General features: G+C 32.3%; 1 protein-coding gene across 2 annotated transcripts; it reads left to right on the top strand.

Annotated features, from left to right (window-relative positions):
• Positions 1–9,336: 9,336 nt before the first annotated feature.
• Positions 9,337–17,439, top strand: LOC116031535 (dammarenediol II synthase-like). Of its 2 annotated transcripts, XM_031273763.1 has the most exons (16): positions 9,338–9,616; positions 9,896–10,084; positions 10,902–10,991; positions 11,135–11,329; positions 11,704–11,788; positions 11,879–12,045; positions 12,708–12,896; positions 13,981–14,214; positions 15,110–15,232; positions 15,340–15,438; positions 15,678–15,784; positions 15,871–16,067; positions 16,110–16,234; positions 16,442–16,522; positions 16,611–16,694; positions 17,155–17,439. In XM_031273763.1, exons 1-16 carry the CDS (start codon positions 9,416–9,418, stop codon positions 17,254–17,256), a joined length of 2,268 nt encoding a protein of 755 aa, XP_031129623.1. In that variant the 5' UTR covers positions 9,338–9,415; the 3' UTR covers positions 17,257–17,439. The 2 variants fall into 2 exon arrangements, with proteins under 2 accessions (XP_031129622.1, XP_031129623.1); XM_031273762.1 differs by having other exon boundaries at positions 9,337–9,616; positions 15,871–16,234.
• The last annotated feature ends 897 nt before the right edge of the window (positions 17,440–18,336 follow it).

Here is an 18,336-nt window from a genome sequence, read left to right on the forward strand (position 1 = left end):
TATATATATATATATATATATATATATATATATATATATATATATATATATATATATATATATATATATATATATAGTGGCGGAACCAGAAAAATTTCCCTGTTGGGGGAAACATAAAAGATGTAGTTTAAAAAAAATCACTTAAAAGGAATATAATCATAAATATTGTTGGATGTACACGAAAAATAAAACACAATAGAACTTTATAAATAGATTAATAACAATATATGAAACATAATTAACTTAATAAAATAATTCAAATAAAAAACACATTATAAATTGAATCACTTAAAATGAATATAGTCATAAATATTGTTGGATATACACAAAAAATAAAACACACGAAAACGTACTTTATAAAAATGTTAATAACAATATATGAAACATAATTAATTTAATAAAATAATTCTCATTATTATATATATAAAGGGAATGAAAAAAGCTTTGAAGGAATGAATATATACCAAGCTTAGAAGGGAATGGGAAAAGAGGTGAAGAAGGCTTCAAACATAATCACGGAATGAATATATACCAAGCTTAGAAGGGAATGGGAAAAGAGGTGAAGAAGGCTTCAAACATAATCACGCATGTTGCTAAGCAGAGTCAAACCCTTGGCCTTTCCAAGATAAAGGCACACTTCAACCAACTTGGCCACTTAATCAATTGGTTACTTATGTCTGTTTTCATATACTTATATCTAAAACTATACTATACATACACATATATATAAACAAGGGCTATAAAGGGAGTGGGGGTGGGGTGAGTGGGGGCAGCTGCCCCCACTGCCACCATGCTGGATCCGCCCCTATATATATATATATATATATTGACTACAATCTAATTCTATTTATAGTATCTGCTCAACACGATTATGACAACATTTTTTATTGGGATAAGGCTCGAACTTGTGACCTTCTGTTTGAAATGATAACAGTGATACCATCGATAATAAATATTTAATTATTGCAAAGAAATGTGTAATGTTTAATTATTGGTTTCACCATAAGTCTTAATTGATTGAGAAATTTTTAAATTTATTTAAAACTAATATTTCTACCGGTGCGATGCATGGAATGGATTTGTTATAACTGCATTGAGCAAGAAAGGAAAATTTATGACTGCATTTTATACAAAATAAAATAGGCGTGTATAGGCTATTAGAAAAATAAATTTGCTCACCATTAAATTTCAAATGAACTGGATTAAATGTTGAATAACCAACCGTTATTTGCAATACCGACTCATTTTCTAGAAAAAACAAAAAACACAAAAGGATCAGTATTTAGACGATTCTCATAGAATGATTCGTACTTTAAATACACAACTATGAATGAATCTCCTATTTCTAATATTAAATCTTATATATTAATTGCATATATATTATTTGGTTTGCTAACTACTGCAATATTTTTGAGATATTATAAAATCAAATAAGTACATAATAATTAACACATTAATTGGAGTAAATCAATAATTTAAAGCAACAAATAAATCAAAATTTGTATATACTAAAATGTAAAGGTTATTACAAATAATTTAAATTTGAGTTGTATTACCATTCCTAGGCATATTAATAGGTGTTCTTGGAGAGCAAACCATAAATCTAATGTACAATGTTTCACTACCAGCCACTGTAATTATTTATACCCGAGAAAGGAAAATTACAAATTGTATTTTATTTAAATAAAATAGTTAGGTACGCTATTGAGATAATAAATTTGCTTATAATTAAACTGAGATTAGATTAACTAAATGTTGGTGCACCAATATCTGGTTCTAACAACGGATGGGCATTATCGAACAACCTATTTGGTTGGAGCAATGATTATTGTGTATTATTTTGATTACACAATGACTCTTTTTCTTAAAACAAAAAAATAAAAATGTTCGAGTTAAATCAATTGTCAAGGAATGACTCATAATATAAATAAATAACGAAGAATCCATTCAGTAATAAACATTTTATTTTATATGTTAATTAGATATTTATTACTTAATCATTTTTATTCTACAATTTTTAATTACATATTGTATTCAAGATGAGAGTAGAGCTTGCACACTAGCCACACATTCACACACTTGATTCCCAATACAAGAGTATATCGGGTGTTAAGGAGAATTTATGCTTTGTGTTCTTGTTTGGACAACTTTAGGTTGAATTGCCACAATAATGGAGTTCAAGGTGAGGTTGCAAGTTCAAATAGCTACGGGAGTGGTATTAATTTGGACACTTTTGTGCATCTCGATCACTTACCCTATGTCTTGTTTTACTTGTCTAACCTGTTATTTGCTAAATCATATCAGCCAAACTCATTAACGATAGGCCTAGCTTCTAAAAGAGTAGTTTTAGCTTGTGCTTAACTCCATATAGCGTCAATTCCAAACATTACAAGAGTCATCTCCAGTGGAACGATATCTAAACCATATAATGTGATTTGATACTTGATGGATGCGTGAAAAACGTCCTCATCAAATTTGGCGCCGTTGCCAAGGATAGCTTGGTTTTGATTCTTTTGTGGTAGTTTAGTAGTTAACATTGGTGAATGTTCTAAAACCGTTGTCTTTGTCTTTTCGTGGAACTTACAACAACACTAGTTTCAACAACACTCAATAGGCAACGGTTAAAATTCGTTGTCTTTTCTAGAAAGGGCAACAGTTAAAAACCGTTGTCTTTGTGCGGGACTTACAACAACACCGGTTTCAACAACACTCAATAGACAATGATTAAAAATCATTGTATTTTCTAGAAAAGACAACGGTTAAAAACTGTTGTCTATGTGCGTGATTTTCAACAATACCGGCTTCAACAACAGTCAATAAACAACAGTTTTTAACTGATGTCTTTTCTAGAAAAGACAACGGTTAAAAACCATTGTCTATGCGCGGGACTTACAACAACACTGACTTCAACAATAGAAATTTTACCTCAAAGACAACGGTTTTTAACCATTGTCTATGAGCATTTTTCCTGTAGTGACTATTTTATTCCTTATTTGTTCCATTCATTAAGAAAATTCTCATTCCTTCAAAATGAATTCCGCTAACCAAACATGCTATATACTTTATGAGATTCAAATAAGACGTGAACTATAATCTCTTATGCTTAAGTTATTGGTTATGGTTGGCTCTTATACTAAATTGAAGATTTTATTCGAACTAAAAGGCTAAGCCAATAGTTGAAGTGCAAGTTGATATATATTTGTATATTATATGCTCAACAATTTAAGAATAAAATGAGGGCAAATAGGTTATGTATAATTATTTGTAATGCACAATGATATATCATTTTTCCCCCAAAAAGAGTAGCCAAGTGGGTGAAAGTGTAAAACATGATTCTCGTATGTAAAGGTCAAGAGTTTGATTTTTGCAAACACCCTGTTGCCCGAGCATGTTTCACAAGGTTTTCCTAATGGAGTCTATCTCTCTTGTGTGGTTTGCAAGCTATTACTATACACATCAGCAAAAATTATCTAGTACATACGATCGGATAGTGGATGCAGATTTTCTTCATTATTCAAAAATATGATATATATATATATATATATATATATATATATATATATATATATATATATATATATATATAGATATAGATTTTTATTCAAATGTGGCCGCGCCTTTACGTGCGGCCGTGCGGTTTACACCAGTCAATGTTAACAAATGCACCACTCAATAACATTGAGTGGTGTATTTCATATTTAAGAAACACACCACTCAATGTATTGAGTGGTGTATTTCGTAACATTGAGTGGTGCATTTCTTAACATTGAGTCGTGTAAACCGCACGGCCGCACGTAAGGGCGCGGTCACACTTGAACATGACCCGATATATATATATATATATATATATATATATATATATATATATATATATATATATTGTGCCAATTTTGATGTGGATCCTTCGGCGTGAACTCGAATATCAATTTTACAAAGAGTCCTCTGACTACCCAATCTTTTCCTCACCAAAACAACAAGCACAAGAACTACGGTTTGAGCGTGAGGAGATGGAATTGGTTTATGTATGGGCTAGTTAGGGGGTTGTTTTTTGTGTTTTTTATAAGGATATTTTTACCACACCTTGATCTTAGGTGATGAGGAATGGATGACACCATAAGATTGGTAATTATTTTGATAAGCCTAGAATAACACTTCGGATCACAAGCTAAGAGAGTCAAGAAAATGTCTTAACATTTTTTTATTCAATCTAATCTCAAACTTCTGCTCCTAAGATGATGTTTTAGCCTCCATTTTATAAGACTATTTACACGGTAATGAATGACATTCATCTCTCCTAAACATATAACCTAAAATAAAGTAAATAATAGAAATGAATAACGTTAATCTTTCCTAAATATATAACCTAAAATAAAGAAAACAAAAGGTCACATATTAATTTTATTAAATTTAGCATATATTTTTTGGTAAATTCACCAGGTCTTTCTCCGTCCATTTAACGGTCCGAGTCCACCCGCGTTCGCTCCGAGAGATACGGGAGCTGGCCCAAGGAGAATTGTCGCTTGTGGAAATCGAACCCGAGTTCTCTCGAAATTCTTCCTCACAAAGAGAGCTCAATTTAGCATATATTTTAATTCACTAAAATACTAGATTTTAATTATGTGGTTTCATTTCAATGATAATAAGTTCCATGGTCCTTTTAGGACATTCTTCTTCATATTGTTGGACCGACATAATGATCTTTTAAATTGTTATTGTTGTGTCCTCATCAACTTTGGTTGTTGCACAATAAAATTGAAGAAGGTAGACATGATATCTAGCGTTATTTATAATCTACGATGATTCATCAATTCACAACATATCAAATTTATTGCCTCACAATAAACTTAAAGCAGACAGCATATGAGCATATCTACCGTTATTTATCATGCACGATGATTCATCAATTCACAACCTATCAAATTTTATGCCGCACAATAAAATGAAAGTAGACAGTTAACTACCATTATTTATAATAATGAAAAATGAGGTTTATCTACCAATATTAATTACCGTAAAATGAAGGATTTGAATATGACTGAGTGCGTACTGCAAATTATATTGTGGACCATCATCATAGCTGATACTGCAGTTGTGTTGAACGGATAGTGCAGTTGTGTTGAAAAGATACTACAGTTGTGTTGAAAGGAAACTGCAGTTGCGCGAAACAGAGACCGTTCATCCTTTCAACACAACTGCAGTATCCTTTCAACACAGTATCCGTTCAATACAATTGCAGTATCAGTTCAACACAACTGCAGTTCCAGACGGATGACACGGCCTCTATTCTGCGTAACTGCAGTTCCCTTTCAACACAACTGCAATATCCGTTCAACACAACTGCAGTATCAGTCATGATCCATGGTCCACGATATAACAACTGAGTGCGTACAGATCAGTGAATTATTATCTTAACAAATTTGTTACTTATAAGGAAAAACATAATACTTTCGAGAATAAATGTAATACTTTTATATTTACATGTAAACGTATTACTTTTTTCATCAAAAAGTATTATATTTTCCCTTAGAGAAAATACCAATTTTGGTTCCATGACTATTAGCAAAATGACAATTTTGGTTCACATGTTTAATTTCTACCAATTTTGGTCCCACGACTATTTTTTAGTACAAATTTTCATCCACGACTATTGTTTTAGTGCCGAAATTCATCGCATCGGTCACTCATCCGTTTAAAACGTGCAAAAATCTAAAATTGTTAAGTGTACTTTCGTCATTTTCAACTTAATATCCTAATTTATGCATAAATAAATAGAATTAAGTCCTAAGATCGATCAAAATTCACAGTTTTTATCCTCATTTTATCTTAATTTGATTATGAGAACTGTGAATTGTGATCGATTTTAAGGCTTAAATCTCTTTATTCATGCGCAAATTGGGATATTGAGTTGAAAAAAAGACGAAAATAATTTTAAAAGTCTTAGATTTCGGCATGTTTTAAACATATGAGTGACCGACACGATGAATTTTGGCACTAAAACAGTAGTCGTGAGACCAAAATTGGTAGAAATTAAACATGTGGACCAAAATTGCCATTTTGCTAATAGTCGTGAGACCAAAATTGGTATTTGTTCTTTTGTCTTATAAGTTATAAGTAATGTAGCACTTATAAAGACAAATGTAATACTTTTGAAGAAAAATGTAATTCTTTTGCATCAAAATGTAAAAGTATTACATTTCTCCATATAAGTAATAAACATTTTATTTATGATGTAATATTATATTTGCTAGTATAAGTATTACATTTTCTTTTAAATTGTTTTTTTTTACAAACTATAATTATTTATTTATGAATATACGGATGTAGTTCGGTTATTTTACATTTAGAAAAGTATCTATAATTTTATTTTTTTCATGATTATTGTTGTGTATATAAAATTTTAAAAAAAATTGTGAATCTTATTTTAAATTATTTGATATTTTGTATATTTTTTCATATGTAATTTAAATTTTAGGTTCGAAACTATATTTTAACTTTAGGTAGGGTCTATATTTTACGTCATGCCTCGGGCGTATAAAATGATAGGATCGGGCCCTGCATCACAATAGGAAGAAGATGTGGATAGAGGTCGTTTACTTTATTTCTTTGTTTTTCCATTTCCAGTTTTCTATTTCTCCATTTCCCCAATTTTCCTTCTCCATTCCTCAAGTTTTTCATTTTTCCATTCCTCTAGTTTTTCATTTTTCTAATTTCTATTTTATTAAATACAATGTTGGTTTTACGGTTGCGAGACAACCGTTTCGGCTGGCCAACACTACCGTATAATTTAAAAAAAGTATTCGAACACAATAAGAGAATAATTATACTTGTATTCCAAATCGAGAGAAAGAGACGCCTTTCTAGTGTGACCTCAAGAGATATTTATAAAAGAATAATAAGCATACACAAGGAAATAAGTAAAATTCTTAACAAATATGTTTTAGGAAAGTAATTTAAGGCTGCCTATCTAGTACGAAACTTACCAAATTTTGGTGAAGGCAAAATTCCCTAAATCTCATCCCGAGTTCCCAAATTTTGCTTAGTAGCCGCCTTTTAGAACATACTCAATCGAGCGTCGCCTCCTGATTGCCCATAAGAACTAAGCTGCACGAGTCAGGTACCCTAGTCGGGGTATCAATCAATAATAACAATAACAATAACAATAATAACAATAAAAATAATAATAATAACAATAATAATAATAATAATAATAATAAGAACAATAACAATAACAATAACAATAACAATAACAACAATAATAACAATAATTACAATAATAATAATAATAATAATAATAAGGCCTTGTGGTCTAGTGGCACCCGGTGTCCCGGAAAACACTCTCACATGGATGATGGGAGCGGATTTGAGCCTTAGTGGAGGCAACTGTTGACTCTTTGTGCCACAATACTACAATTGTAACAAAGTCAGCCATTTCTTCGAGCCGAGAAGTTGATTTTTAACTTCTCCAAAATCCTTAAGAAATATGGAGAATGGAGTTAGAATAAGAATTTTAAAGAGTGAATTTGATAAATAAGTATTCTATTTTTCATTTTTCTACTCCTCTGATTTTCTATTTTATACAAAAATTCTCTATTTCTTCACTTTGGTAAACAACCCCAAAATTGCTAAAGGTGGGCAATTGTTATACCATGGAACATAGTTCATATTGTATTATGAACCATGATACAAAAATTATGGACCTTTAGTTAACATATTCTTTATCAACCGTTAACAATTTCTGTATATGTAAACAAATAACTTGATAATTACTAACACATAATATGATAACTACAGGTACAAAAATTGTCAACTACATATACAAAATGTGTCAACTACAGATACAGAATCTGAAAGTTATTTTTAGACCAAGATTTACCATGTAAAGTAAACCCTAGTACATGATATAATTACTGAAGTTGCGCGGCGGTACATATACAGCACCAACAACTACATCGGTAGAAAAATATGGGAGTACGACCCTAATAAATAAAAGCATTCACAATGTACTCCAGTATATATATATATTTTTTTTTGAATACAACTGACCCTATTAATAGGGTCAGATGTACTCCAGTATATAATTGTACTATTATATTGCAAAAGGCCTTCGGGAGGTTTATTGTAATTTTAATTTTAGTCAATTATTGTACTCTTACCGGTAACATTGCGTCTGAAATCATTATTTAATTTGACGTGGTCCAACATTAATTGAATGTTTAGTTGGATGTAATTGAATTGTAATTATAACATAATTCGTTGCTGTTTTATTTGAGGAAATTACAATTCTATTTATTTACAATTTTTTCCATTTGAGTCATTGGAATTCAATAGGGTCCCCCTATGAATTTCAATTCTGTGTAACATGAAAAAGGAAAACAATATGAAATTAAAACATCACTCTTGATAATGATATTATTATGAGAAAAGAGTTAAATAAGCCCTCAAACTTTACCCAAAAGTGCAATTTACCCCTCGAACAATCAAAAAGTTCAATTAAACACATGAACTTGTTATTTTGGTGCATTTGAACCCATACGACTGGTTGTTCCAGGTGAACAACCGGTCATAATTTTTCCGACCAACATTCCGACGACCGGAATATTCATCCCCAACCAACGGTCGTCTTCTCTTGTCGTGGAGAAGACGAGCAGAGACTTCGTCTTCTCCACGATGCGTTGAGCTCTGGCGAGGAATTTCAGAGAGCCACGCAGAGCGGTGACGTGGCGGCGGTGAAGGAATGTTTGGCGGAGGCGCTAACGTGAACGGGAGAGATCAGAATGGGTGGATTGCTCCCATAAATTTTATTGCTGCCTACCAAACGATGCAATTTGAATTTCTACTTTATTCTTTCTAACCAAACGATTCATAAGAGATTGTTTAGTCCTTTCCGGTGAATTGAAATTTTGGGAAAATAATTTCAAAATATGTATTTGATGGGAATAACTTTTGAGGTAAAACTAATTAACATGGTTTGTGTTACCATGGAACATAACATTGAAATTACCTAGAAAATTAGTTAGCATGTTTGGTTCATTTGAATTTGTCTAGATTTTTAAAAAAAATCTCTAAAATATCTTTTCTGTATGTAAAAAAACAAACACAACAAATTGTTATGGGTTTAATAAAACACTTCTATATTAATATAATAATATGCCAAAAACTTATAGTTTGCAACAAAAATATTTAAAATACGAAATAGTACATGTGTAATCACATATATTCATTCCCACACCACAGGCTTATTCGTTTCAAACGGGGACCATCATGGACCAAAATTGTTAAATTGACTGCTCAACTTTGTGGGCAAGGAGAGGGGTTCTCGCCCATTCTTTCTTATATATTGAGTTCTTATCACATGTCCCTCTAGTTTTCCTTTTCCTCTTCTGTTAATTCACCCTACCAGCATAGTAGCAAGAAGATGTGGAAGCTTAAGATTGGTGAAGGTGGGGGGCCATACCTATACAGCACCAACAACTACGTGGGTAGACAAATATGGGAGTATGACCCTAACGCCGGTACACCGGAAGAACGACAAGCAGTTGAAAAAGTCCGGGAAGAGTTCAGAACAAACCGGCAGAGTGGTTTCCATGTCTGTGGTGATTTGTTGATGAGAATGCAGGTCACATACAGTAACAATATATATATATATATATATATATATATATATATATATATAAAAGTTTTACTTTACTCCCAAATCTTACACATTCAACTTTACTCCTTGGTATGGCTGGCTCTGTTGAACTATTTTTTTCATGTGGGTCTCAGTACATGTATCTACATCAAGATTTTGTGTGTGAAAATATAAAGTGGGAGTACACATAATATTTGCCATAATATAATCTTGATTTGATATTGTTTTAATTTTTAATTTTTGATGATTAATGTTTGTGTACAGATGATCAAAGAAAGTGGGATTGATGTGTTGAGCATTCCTCCGATAAGATTAGGAGAGGAAGAAGAAGTCAATTATGAGGCTGTCACAACGGCTGTTAGAAAAGCCGTACGATTGAACCGTGCACTTCAAGCTAGAGATGGACACTGGCCAGCTCAGAATGCTGGACCTATGTTTTACACTCCTCCCTTGGTATCCTATATATTTTGTTATAGTATAATTATTACTTTAGAGCATTTATAACAATGCTTTTTTGGTGGAGGAAAGAGAAGAAGGCGAGAGAATGAATTATGTTCTCGTGCAAGAATCGTTTTGGAATAGTGCACTGCTTTGTAGAAAGCATCATCTATTGTGCGCGCTTCTCGCACAGCAAACGCCAACTCGGGCATGTGCAGTGCAGTTGGCACATTTACAATATTAAATCAATTCAAAATCTAAAGTATTGCATTTGTCTTCACAATTTTCCTAAGTAACAAATATTTTATTTATGATTAATTAGTATTACATTTTTCAGTATAAGTATTACATTTTTCATTTTGACCCTACCCGTTTCACGGAAAGTATCCGTGAGACCGTCTCACACATATTTTTACCTTACTTTAGGGGAGGGGATATCATAATAAAAGAAAGAAAAAAGGGGAAAAACTTGTGTAAGATCTTCTCAAAGATTGAGTCAAGTCCGGATAAAAATGTAATACTTATACTGAAAAAATATAATACTAATCAGAAATAAAGCTTCCTTTATTTATAAAGGAAAAGTATAAATGTTAGAAGAAAAATGTAATACTTTTTACATTTTGATTTCAAAACATTACATTTTCTTCAAAAGTGTTATATTTCTTTTCTTATAAGTAACAAATATTTTAATTATGATTAGTAATACATTTTTCACTATAAGTATTATATTTTTATCTCGACCTGTTCCATCTGAGCGAGAAGGATTTGTGACACGGTCCTATAGGAGTACGTGTGACTTAAAAAATGATAATTCTTTTAAAATGATTTGCAGCTGATTGCATTGTACATTAGTGGAGCAATTGAAACAATTTTAACGTCAGAGCACAAAAAAGAATTAGTTCGATATATCTACAATCATCAAGTACGTATCAATCTCTATATTAATTTCATGTTCCAAAGATATGATTCTATATATATGAAAATAATGCTGTACCTAGTAATACCAATGGATCAGTTCCTTAAATTATATGAATTTTTCATTCGTTGGTTGTTTTAATTTGATAGAATGGAGATGGTGGGTGGGGATTATACGTAGATGGACACAGTACCATGATTGGGTCAGCACTTAGCTATGTGGCCTTGCGTTTGCTTGGAGAAGAGGCTAAGGATGGTGATGGTGCCATTGTTAGAGGTCGAAAATGGATTGTTGATCATGGAGGTGCCACTGGAATTCCCTCATGGGGAAAGCTTTATCTTTCTGTAAGTTACGTTTTAGATACTTTGCGAGTTGTGAGTTATATAAGAGTTCTATGACATGTACTCCCAACTCTTACTCCCTCAATTTTACTCTCTGATGTGCTAGGCTTTCATAAGCTATTTTTGTCCTTGTGGGTCCTAATTCAAGTCTCTATATATAGATTTTATTTTATGTAGGAGGAAAAGTTGAGAGTACATGTAGTATTTTCCTAATAATAAATGCATGATCTTAATAAATGGTATCAAAGTTGAATCACGAGTTCGAATTCCAACAATGACATTTAAGACTGGTGGGTCCTAAGAGAAGAGTTTTTTCCTTAAAAAAGGCCAAATCATTTTTCAATTGTTAGAATTTAAATAATTTTTGGCATATATAGGTGCTTGGAGTGTATGAGTGGGATGGGTGTAATCCAATCCCACCAGAATTCTGGCTTTTCCCTTCCAATTTTATTTTCCATCCAGGTAATTGTTAAGGTGCTTAATTGCTTATTATAATAAAATAAGTAAAGTATTTAAAATTTATAATTAATGATAACTCTCATTATCATATAGCCAACATGTGGTGTTACTGCCGGACAACGTACATGCCTATGTCATATTTGTATGCAAGAAGATATCATGGACCGTTAACTAATCTTGTTCTTTGCATAAGAAATGAAATTTATGTCAAACCTTATGATCAAATTGATTGGAACAGTGCTCGCATGGATTGCTGTAAGGTTAGTTAATTTAACTCACGTACGTACTGATGATATATCAAGCACCTTTTTAAAGACTTAATTCCATTTTTGGTCCTAGTTTTATAGGTGACATTTTACTTTTAGTCCTTTTTTTTTTTTTTTCAAAACATCCTACATTAGTCCTAGTTTTATTGTGGCATGATCATTTTTGGGCTTCCGTTAATAAAACCGTTAACCTACCGTTAACAATTATGATATTTTTGTCTTTTTATATAAAATAAATATTTTTATTTTTATTAGTATTATGAAATCCCTAATTCCCATTAATTATTAATCAACTAATTCCGCAGCACTCAAATAATTATTAATTATTAGTATTAATATTTTGCGGAAGACTGCTGTGGAATTATTTGATTAATAATTAATGGGAATTAGGGATTTCATAATACTAATAAAAATATTTATTTTATATAAAAGACAAAAATATCCTAATACTTAACGGTAGGTTAACGATTTTATTAACGGATGACAAAAAATGGTCATGCCACAATAAAACTAGGATTAATATAGGATGTTTTGAAAAAAAAAAAGACTAAAAGTGAAACGTCACCTATAAATCTAGGACCAAAAATGGAATTAGCTCCCTTTTAAACTATAGATAAAATTAAAATTTACTTGTATACGAACAACTACCAATGCAGGAGGACTTGTACTACCCCCATAGTTTCATCCAAGATCTGCTATGGAACACCCTTCAATATTGCGTTGAGCCATTCATGAGTCGTTGGCCTTTCAAGAAAATTAGAGAAATGGCAATGAGAAAAGCAATCAAGTACATGCGCTATAACGCAGAGGAGACCAGATATATTACCATTGGTTGCGTAGAAAAGGTTAATTAAAATATAATGCATTTAATCAAATTGCTTGCTGTTTTTTTTCTTTAATACAAATGCAGTGTATGTTCATAAACTACTTTCTCAACCTACTGAAGCCCCACTGAGGCTCGAATCATAACCTCCCATTTAGAAAAGTCACTTCGTGCCACTAGACTACAAAGTCATTGGTATTGCTTGCTAATTAAGTAAAATCATTTAAATGAACAGATACTACATTGTAACAGAGTCAATAGTACTAAAAAAAGTAGAATCATTTAATGAAAGATTGATTGATATTAGTGAGATATTGACTCATTTTGCTTCAACAGGTTGAGAAAATATATATGAATATATACTACAATCTAATAGAGTCAATTGTATTAAAAAAAAGGTCATCAATTTTATTACTTTTTAACAATTTTAAAAACTAGTCAAGAGTCCCACACCAAGTTCCATTGCTAGTCCAACTTCCTTCTACTGAAAGATGATTGCAGTTGATGGCTAGACTTGCAAGTATCAAATTGATTCATTTTTTTTTTAGCTTAGAAGCTTGATTCAACAATGTAGCACTCAATGCTTGAAAAGTTGATCACTTTTTTTCTTTTTTTTTTTTGCAATAATTCACATAGCTTTTCTCTTTTCTTCTAAGCTTGAGGTCTTCCTTTTATAAATGACGATGGATGAGCATCATCTTAAAATTCAAAGTTACCCATTGTCACTCGACAAGTGGTAGTCACCCAAAAGCTACCAAAATCCCTTATAATCAGCTGCCATATCGCTAAACTCTTGTAGCTTAATATCCATAAGGTGTCTTTTATAACCCAATGGGTGCAATGTTGACTATTTCATGTAGGGGTGCAATGTTGACTATTTCTATTATGATTGGTCCATTTTCAACGACATCCCACATCGGTGAATGCATTGCTGAGAGATTTTCCTCAAAATCTTTTTGTGAATAATTTGGAATAAGATCCATACTTTTGTGCATTTTAAAATTTTAGTTACAATACAAATTTTCAAAATAGTTTTTGAGATTTGCTCAAGATGACCAATTAAATTAAATGTGAATGAAAATATTAAACTTTATTTTTGGTTATAGAGTTTGCAAATGATGTGCTGGTGGGCAGAAGATCCAAATTGCGATGAGTTCAAATACCATCTTGCTAGAATTCCTGATTACTTATGGGTTTCAGAAGATGGAATGACGATGCATAGTTTTGGGAGTCAGAATTGGGATTCCACTTTTGCCACCCAAGCTATAATTGCTAGTGGCATGGTAGAAGAATATGGAGACTGCTTGAAAAAGGCTCACTTCTATATCAAAGAGTCACAGGTATGTAAAAAATTTGATCAAAATGTAGCAAGATTTTTTATTTTATTTTACTATATTTTATTTTGGTGAAGAGGGAAACTTGTAGTTATTATCTGAGGGTATGCATTAGATAAATCCCGCTTTGTGATATGATCTTAGTCGGATGAGGGAAACCCGTAGTTACTACTTGAGGGTGTGCACTGGGTAAATCTCGCTTTGTGACCCTAACCGGCAATGACTACAAGGAAATAAACTAACCTAGGTTTCCATCATAGTTGAGAGACTCAAATCAAGAAGGCCAATAGGCCACTCCTGTTGAGAGTTGAACTTGTAATCTTTTAGTTAGGGTGTCAATGCCGGCTGGCCCGCCACATTTCAAGTTTAATTTTTGTGGGCCTTTATAGGCTAGTCCGCGAAACCAAGCTAGAATTCTTCAACCCTAACCCAAGCTTGCAGGCCCCACAGGTTAGCACATGGGCCAACTCCAAATTTTTTTTAAAATAACTATTATAGAATTATTTTATATTATAATTAATAATTTGACCTAAATAATGTGTACTCTATATTAGATTCTTCTGCGTTTAAAAATTAGAATTTTTTAATTTGTTTAATGGTTAGTATTGCTAGTCCACTTTAATGCATGGTTAGTATTTCTAGTCCGCGGGCTAACCAGCGTAGCCCACATTTTTATGGGTCAAAATTTTTTGGCATTAACTCACCCCACCGTGGGCGGTTTAGAGCTAACCCGTGGACCGTGGTTCTTCATCCTACATTAACACTGTGCCCTTATTTGTTATTGAGTCAATAATTTCATCAACTTGGCCAGTTTGTTTCTTCAATGTAGCAAGTTTTAGCTACACAATCTTAGACGTAACTTTCCAATTCAACTCCCTTTAACACTAATAAAAATATGCAGATAAAAGAAAATCCAAAAGGGGACTTCAAAAGTATGTATCGTCATTTCAATAAAGGATCATGGACATTCTCTGATCAAGACCATGGTTGGACTCTCTCCGACGGCACAGCAGAGGCTCTTAAGGCAATCTACTTTTATTTATTCAAGGCTATATATGCAAACTACTCTGTTAAAAAAAAAAATAATAAAAAAAAAATGACCTCTGTGAATTGAACTTTAATTTGCTGCAGTGTCTGCTACTCCTTGGGCAAATGCATCCGGAAATTGTAGGAGAAAAGGCCGATGCTCGGCGCTTGTATGAAGCTGTAGATGTTTTGCTTTATCTTCAAGTAAGACTTTCCCACTCTAATACCACTTGTTACTATAAACTCTTAACACTATGCTAAAAGTTATAGCTATACTCTGATAGCGAAGACGTAACTTTATTTTCTTATAAACGGTCATCACATTTATGAGAGACGTACAGAGTGCTGTACTTTTGTCCTTTACCGGTCTCTGCCCACCACATAGCCAACATTATTCACTACTAATTAATTAACATTATATTTCATGGTCTCTTACATTGAAGAGTCCCAACAGTGGTGGTTTTTCTATCTGGGAGCCTCCTGTTCCGCAACCATATATGCAACTGTTGAATCCATCTGAATTCTTTGCAGATATTGTAGTAGAGAAAGAGTAAGCTCACAATTTCTTCTTTAAACGATAACATCATATAAATATATAAAATGACTAATCATCTTCAAAATATTATTGTGGATTAGGCATGTAGAACCTACTGGATGTATAATCAGTGCTCTTGCGGCCTTCAGATCTCAATATCCGAATTATAGACCAAAAGAAATTGATATTTCTATATCAAAGGCAGTACAATACCTTGAAAATGAACAGCAAGCAGATGGGTCATGGTATGGGTACTGGGGAATTTGTTTCCTCTATGGCACTTGCTTTGCCCTATTAGGGCGAATTTGTTTCCTCTATGGCACTTGCTTTGCCCTATTAGGGCTGGCAACTGCGGGAAAGAATTACGAGAATAGTAAAGCCATTCGCAAAGCTGTTCATTTCTACCTATCAAAACAGAACCAAGAAGGTGGCTGGGGAGAATGTCTTGAATCTTGCCCAACCATGGTACGGTATATCAGTTAATCAATATAAATATATACGCTTTCAATGTAAAATTGATCATAATTACGAAAATATGATCTGATCTATTCGATTTTTTGTAAATTTAAAGTTGAGATTGATTCTTACTTTTCTCCTAAAAACTATATATTCCATACAATGCTTTATATTTGTCAAATTCTCATGCTCTACCATTGATAATTTTATGAGCAGAAATATATACCGTTGGAAGGGAATCGTACAAATTTGGTACAAACATCATGGGCAATGCTAGGACTCATGTACTCTGGACAGGTTAGTACTGTACGTTTAGTGAAATCTAACAGTATGCTTTAATGTAATTAAGGGTGTGTTTTGTCGTATCTATTTCCTTGTTAACTAGGCTGAGAGGGATCCAACTCCTTTACACAAAGCAGCTAAGTTATTAATCAATGCACAAATGGAAGATGGAGATTTCCCTCAACAAGTAAGTCAACTATTTTAATTAAACTATTTACCTCCCTAAGTATTTTAAATTCAAATATTGGAAAAATATTTATAGAAAATAGCAATTTCAAATCTTCAATTACTAACAAAAATATTAATAACCCTTCAAATGTTTACGTATGTACAAGGTGACGGTTTTGGTTTCTTGGCTTGTTAACGAGACTTTAATGGTTTATAGTTGCAAATTTCCTATGTTGACTAAAATGTTTTACCTATGCAACGTGAAAGTGATGCACTTTAAAAATCTCTATTGGTGAGTAATCAAAACTATCACCTTATACAGAACTTGATGGACAATAATTCTTACATTAACAATTCAAAAAGGTTGAAATTGCTATTTCATATAAATATAAAGACAAGCATAGCTACTTTTCTTTAAATAATGTTATCTTTTTTTCAAATACTTTCCTAATAATTAATAATTACAAAAACATAATCAGGACATTACTGGAGTCTTTATGAGGAATTGCATGTTGCACTATGCACAATATAGGAGTTACTTCCCATTGTGGGCATTGGCTGAATATCGTAAACGCCTGTGAACATCAAAAAGTCACTAAATTCAAATCCTACTAAATATATCACTAGTGGAATTTTATGTATCCATTCCACCTCCAAGTTAACATGTAATCTTGTGGTGTACACTATGTTACTTCAAGAAATAACAATCTTTGTATGAGTTTGATTCAGTAACATTATATCGACTCCTATATGAATTATTTGAATGACTTTTGTTAGTTGAATTAGACAGAGAATATGAGATGTATGATGTAATAAAAAATAAAAAGTTGGCATTGTAATATAGGTTTACCATTTTGCGCTCTTAATTACTATCTTTGAAAGCATATGGTGCTTAATTACCATTTTCCCCCAACAAAAGAGACTTCTTGAAGGCCTGGATTAGCTTAGAAGTTTCGAGTCTCTTTAATTGGATTGCATTGAAAGCTTATCTTTCTTACTTGATAGAAAATATATAGCATATATTTTTTGTGACTCTTGAAAATTATATATAATTGCACTTATCTCTAGTATCTCTTGTCTCGTAAATTTGTTAATTGAAGGAAAATAAATTCAAATTGATCAATTTACAATTAAATAATTAGAATTTGATAAGTGTAAATTTTTGTCCAACTGTTATATGTAACTTATATATAAAATTAAGGTTAAACTCTTTCCACAACAACTATACTTGTTTGGGCAAGTACGTAAATATCTTCCTTAGATAGTTGCCAACATTTCCTTTTAGGAGTAAGAAAAACCTTGTATGCTACTTGAACATAGAATCTCATACTCATGAGTTCTACTGCTTATTAAAGTCTTGCTACTATAATTAAGATTCGTGTTGTAAGTACACTCGTGTTGCATATGACAAGTCATGCTGCTTCTCAACCTCATTATTAGGATTCTATGTATTTGAGTCGATTACGACTCCCTATTCTAGGCTTCTTGTGATTCCCCTATTTTAGTGAAGAGTAGTTAATGATGAGGTGGATGAAAGTGATAAAACGAGGAAGAAGTTCTCCAAGTGTCGTGTTCTCAAGGATGACAAATTGGAGTTGAAGTAGTGTTGGCATTTAGGAGGTTAAGAGACAAGAGTTACAAGGATTACTAGGGGACAATTG

Source organism: Ipomoea triloba, chromosome 10 (genome assembly GCF_003576645.1).
Source record: "Ipomoea triloba cultivar NCNSP0323 chromosome 10, ASM357664v1".
Lineage (NCBI taxonomy): Eukaryota > Viridiplantae > Streptophyta > Magnoliopsida > Solanales > Convolvulaceae > Ipomoea > Ipomoea triloba.

Bases quoted from the DNA above. Each gene is read 5' to 3' on its own strand.
- LOC116031535 (XM_031273762.1), top strand. From the start codon at position 9,416: ATGTGGAAGCTTAAGATTGGTGAAGGTGGGGGGCCATACCTATACAGC. The intron at 11,330-11,703 runs GTAAGTTACGTT...TGGCATATATAG, and splicing joins GGGGAAAGCTTTATCTTTCT to GTGCTTGGAGTGTATGAGTG. The intron at 16,695-17,154 runs GTAAGTCAACTA...AAACATAATCAG, and splicing joins ATGGAGATTTCCCTCAACAA to GACATTACTGGAGTCTTTAT.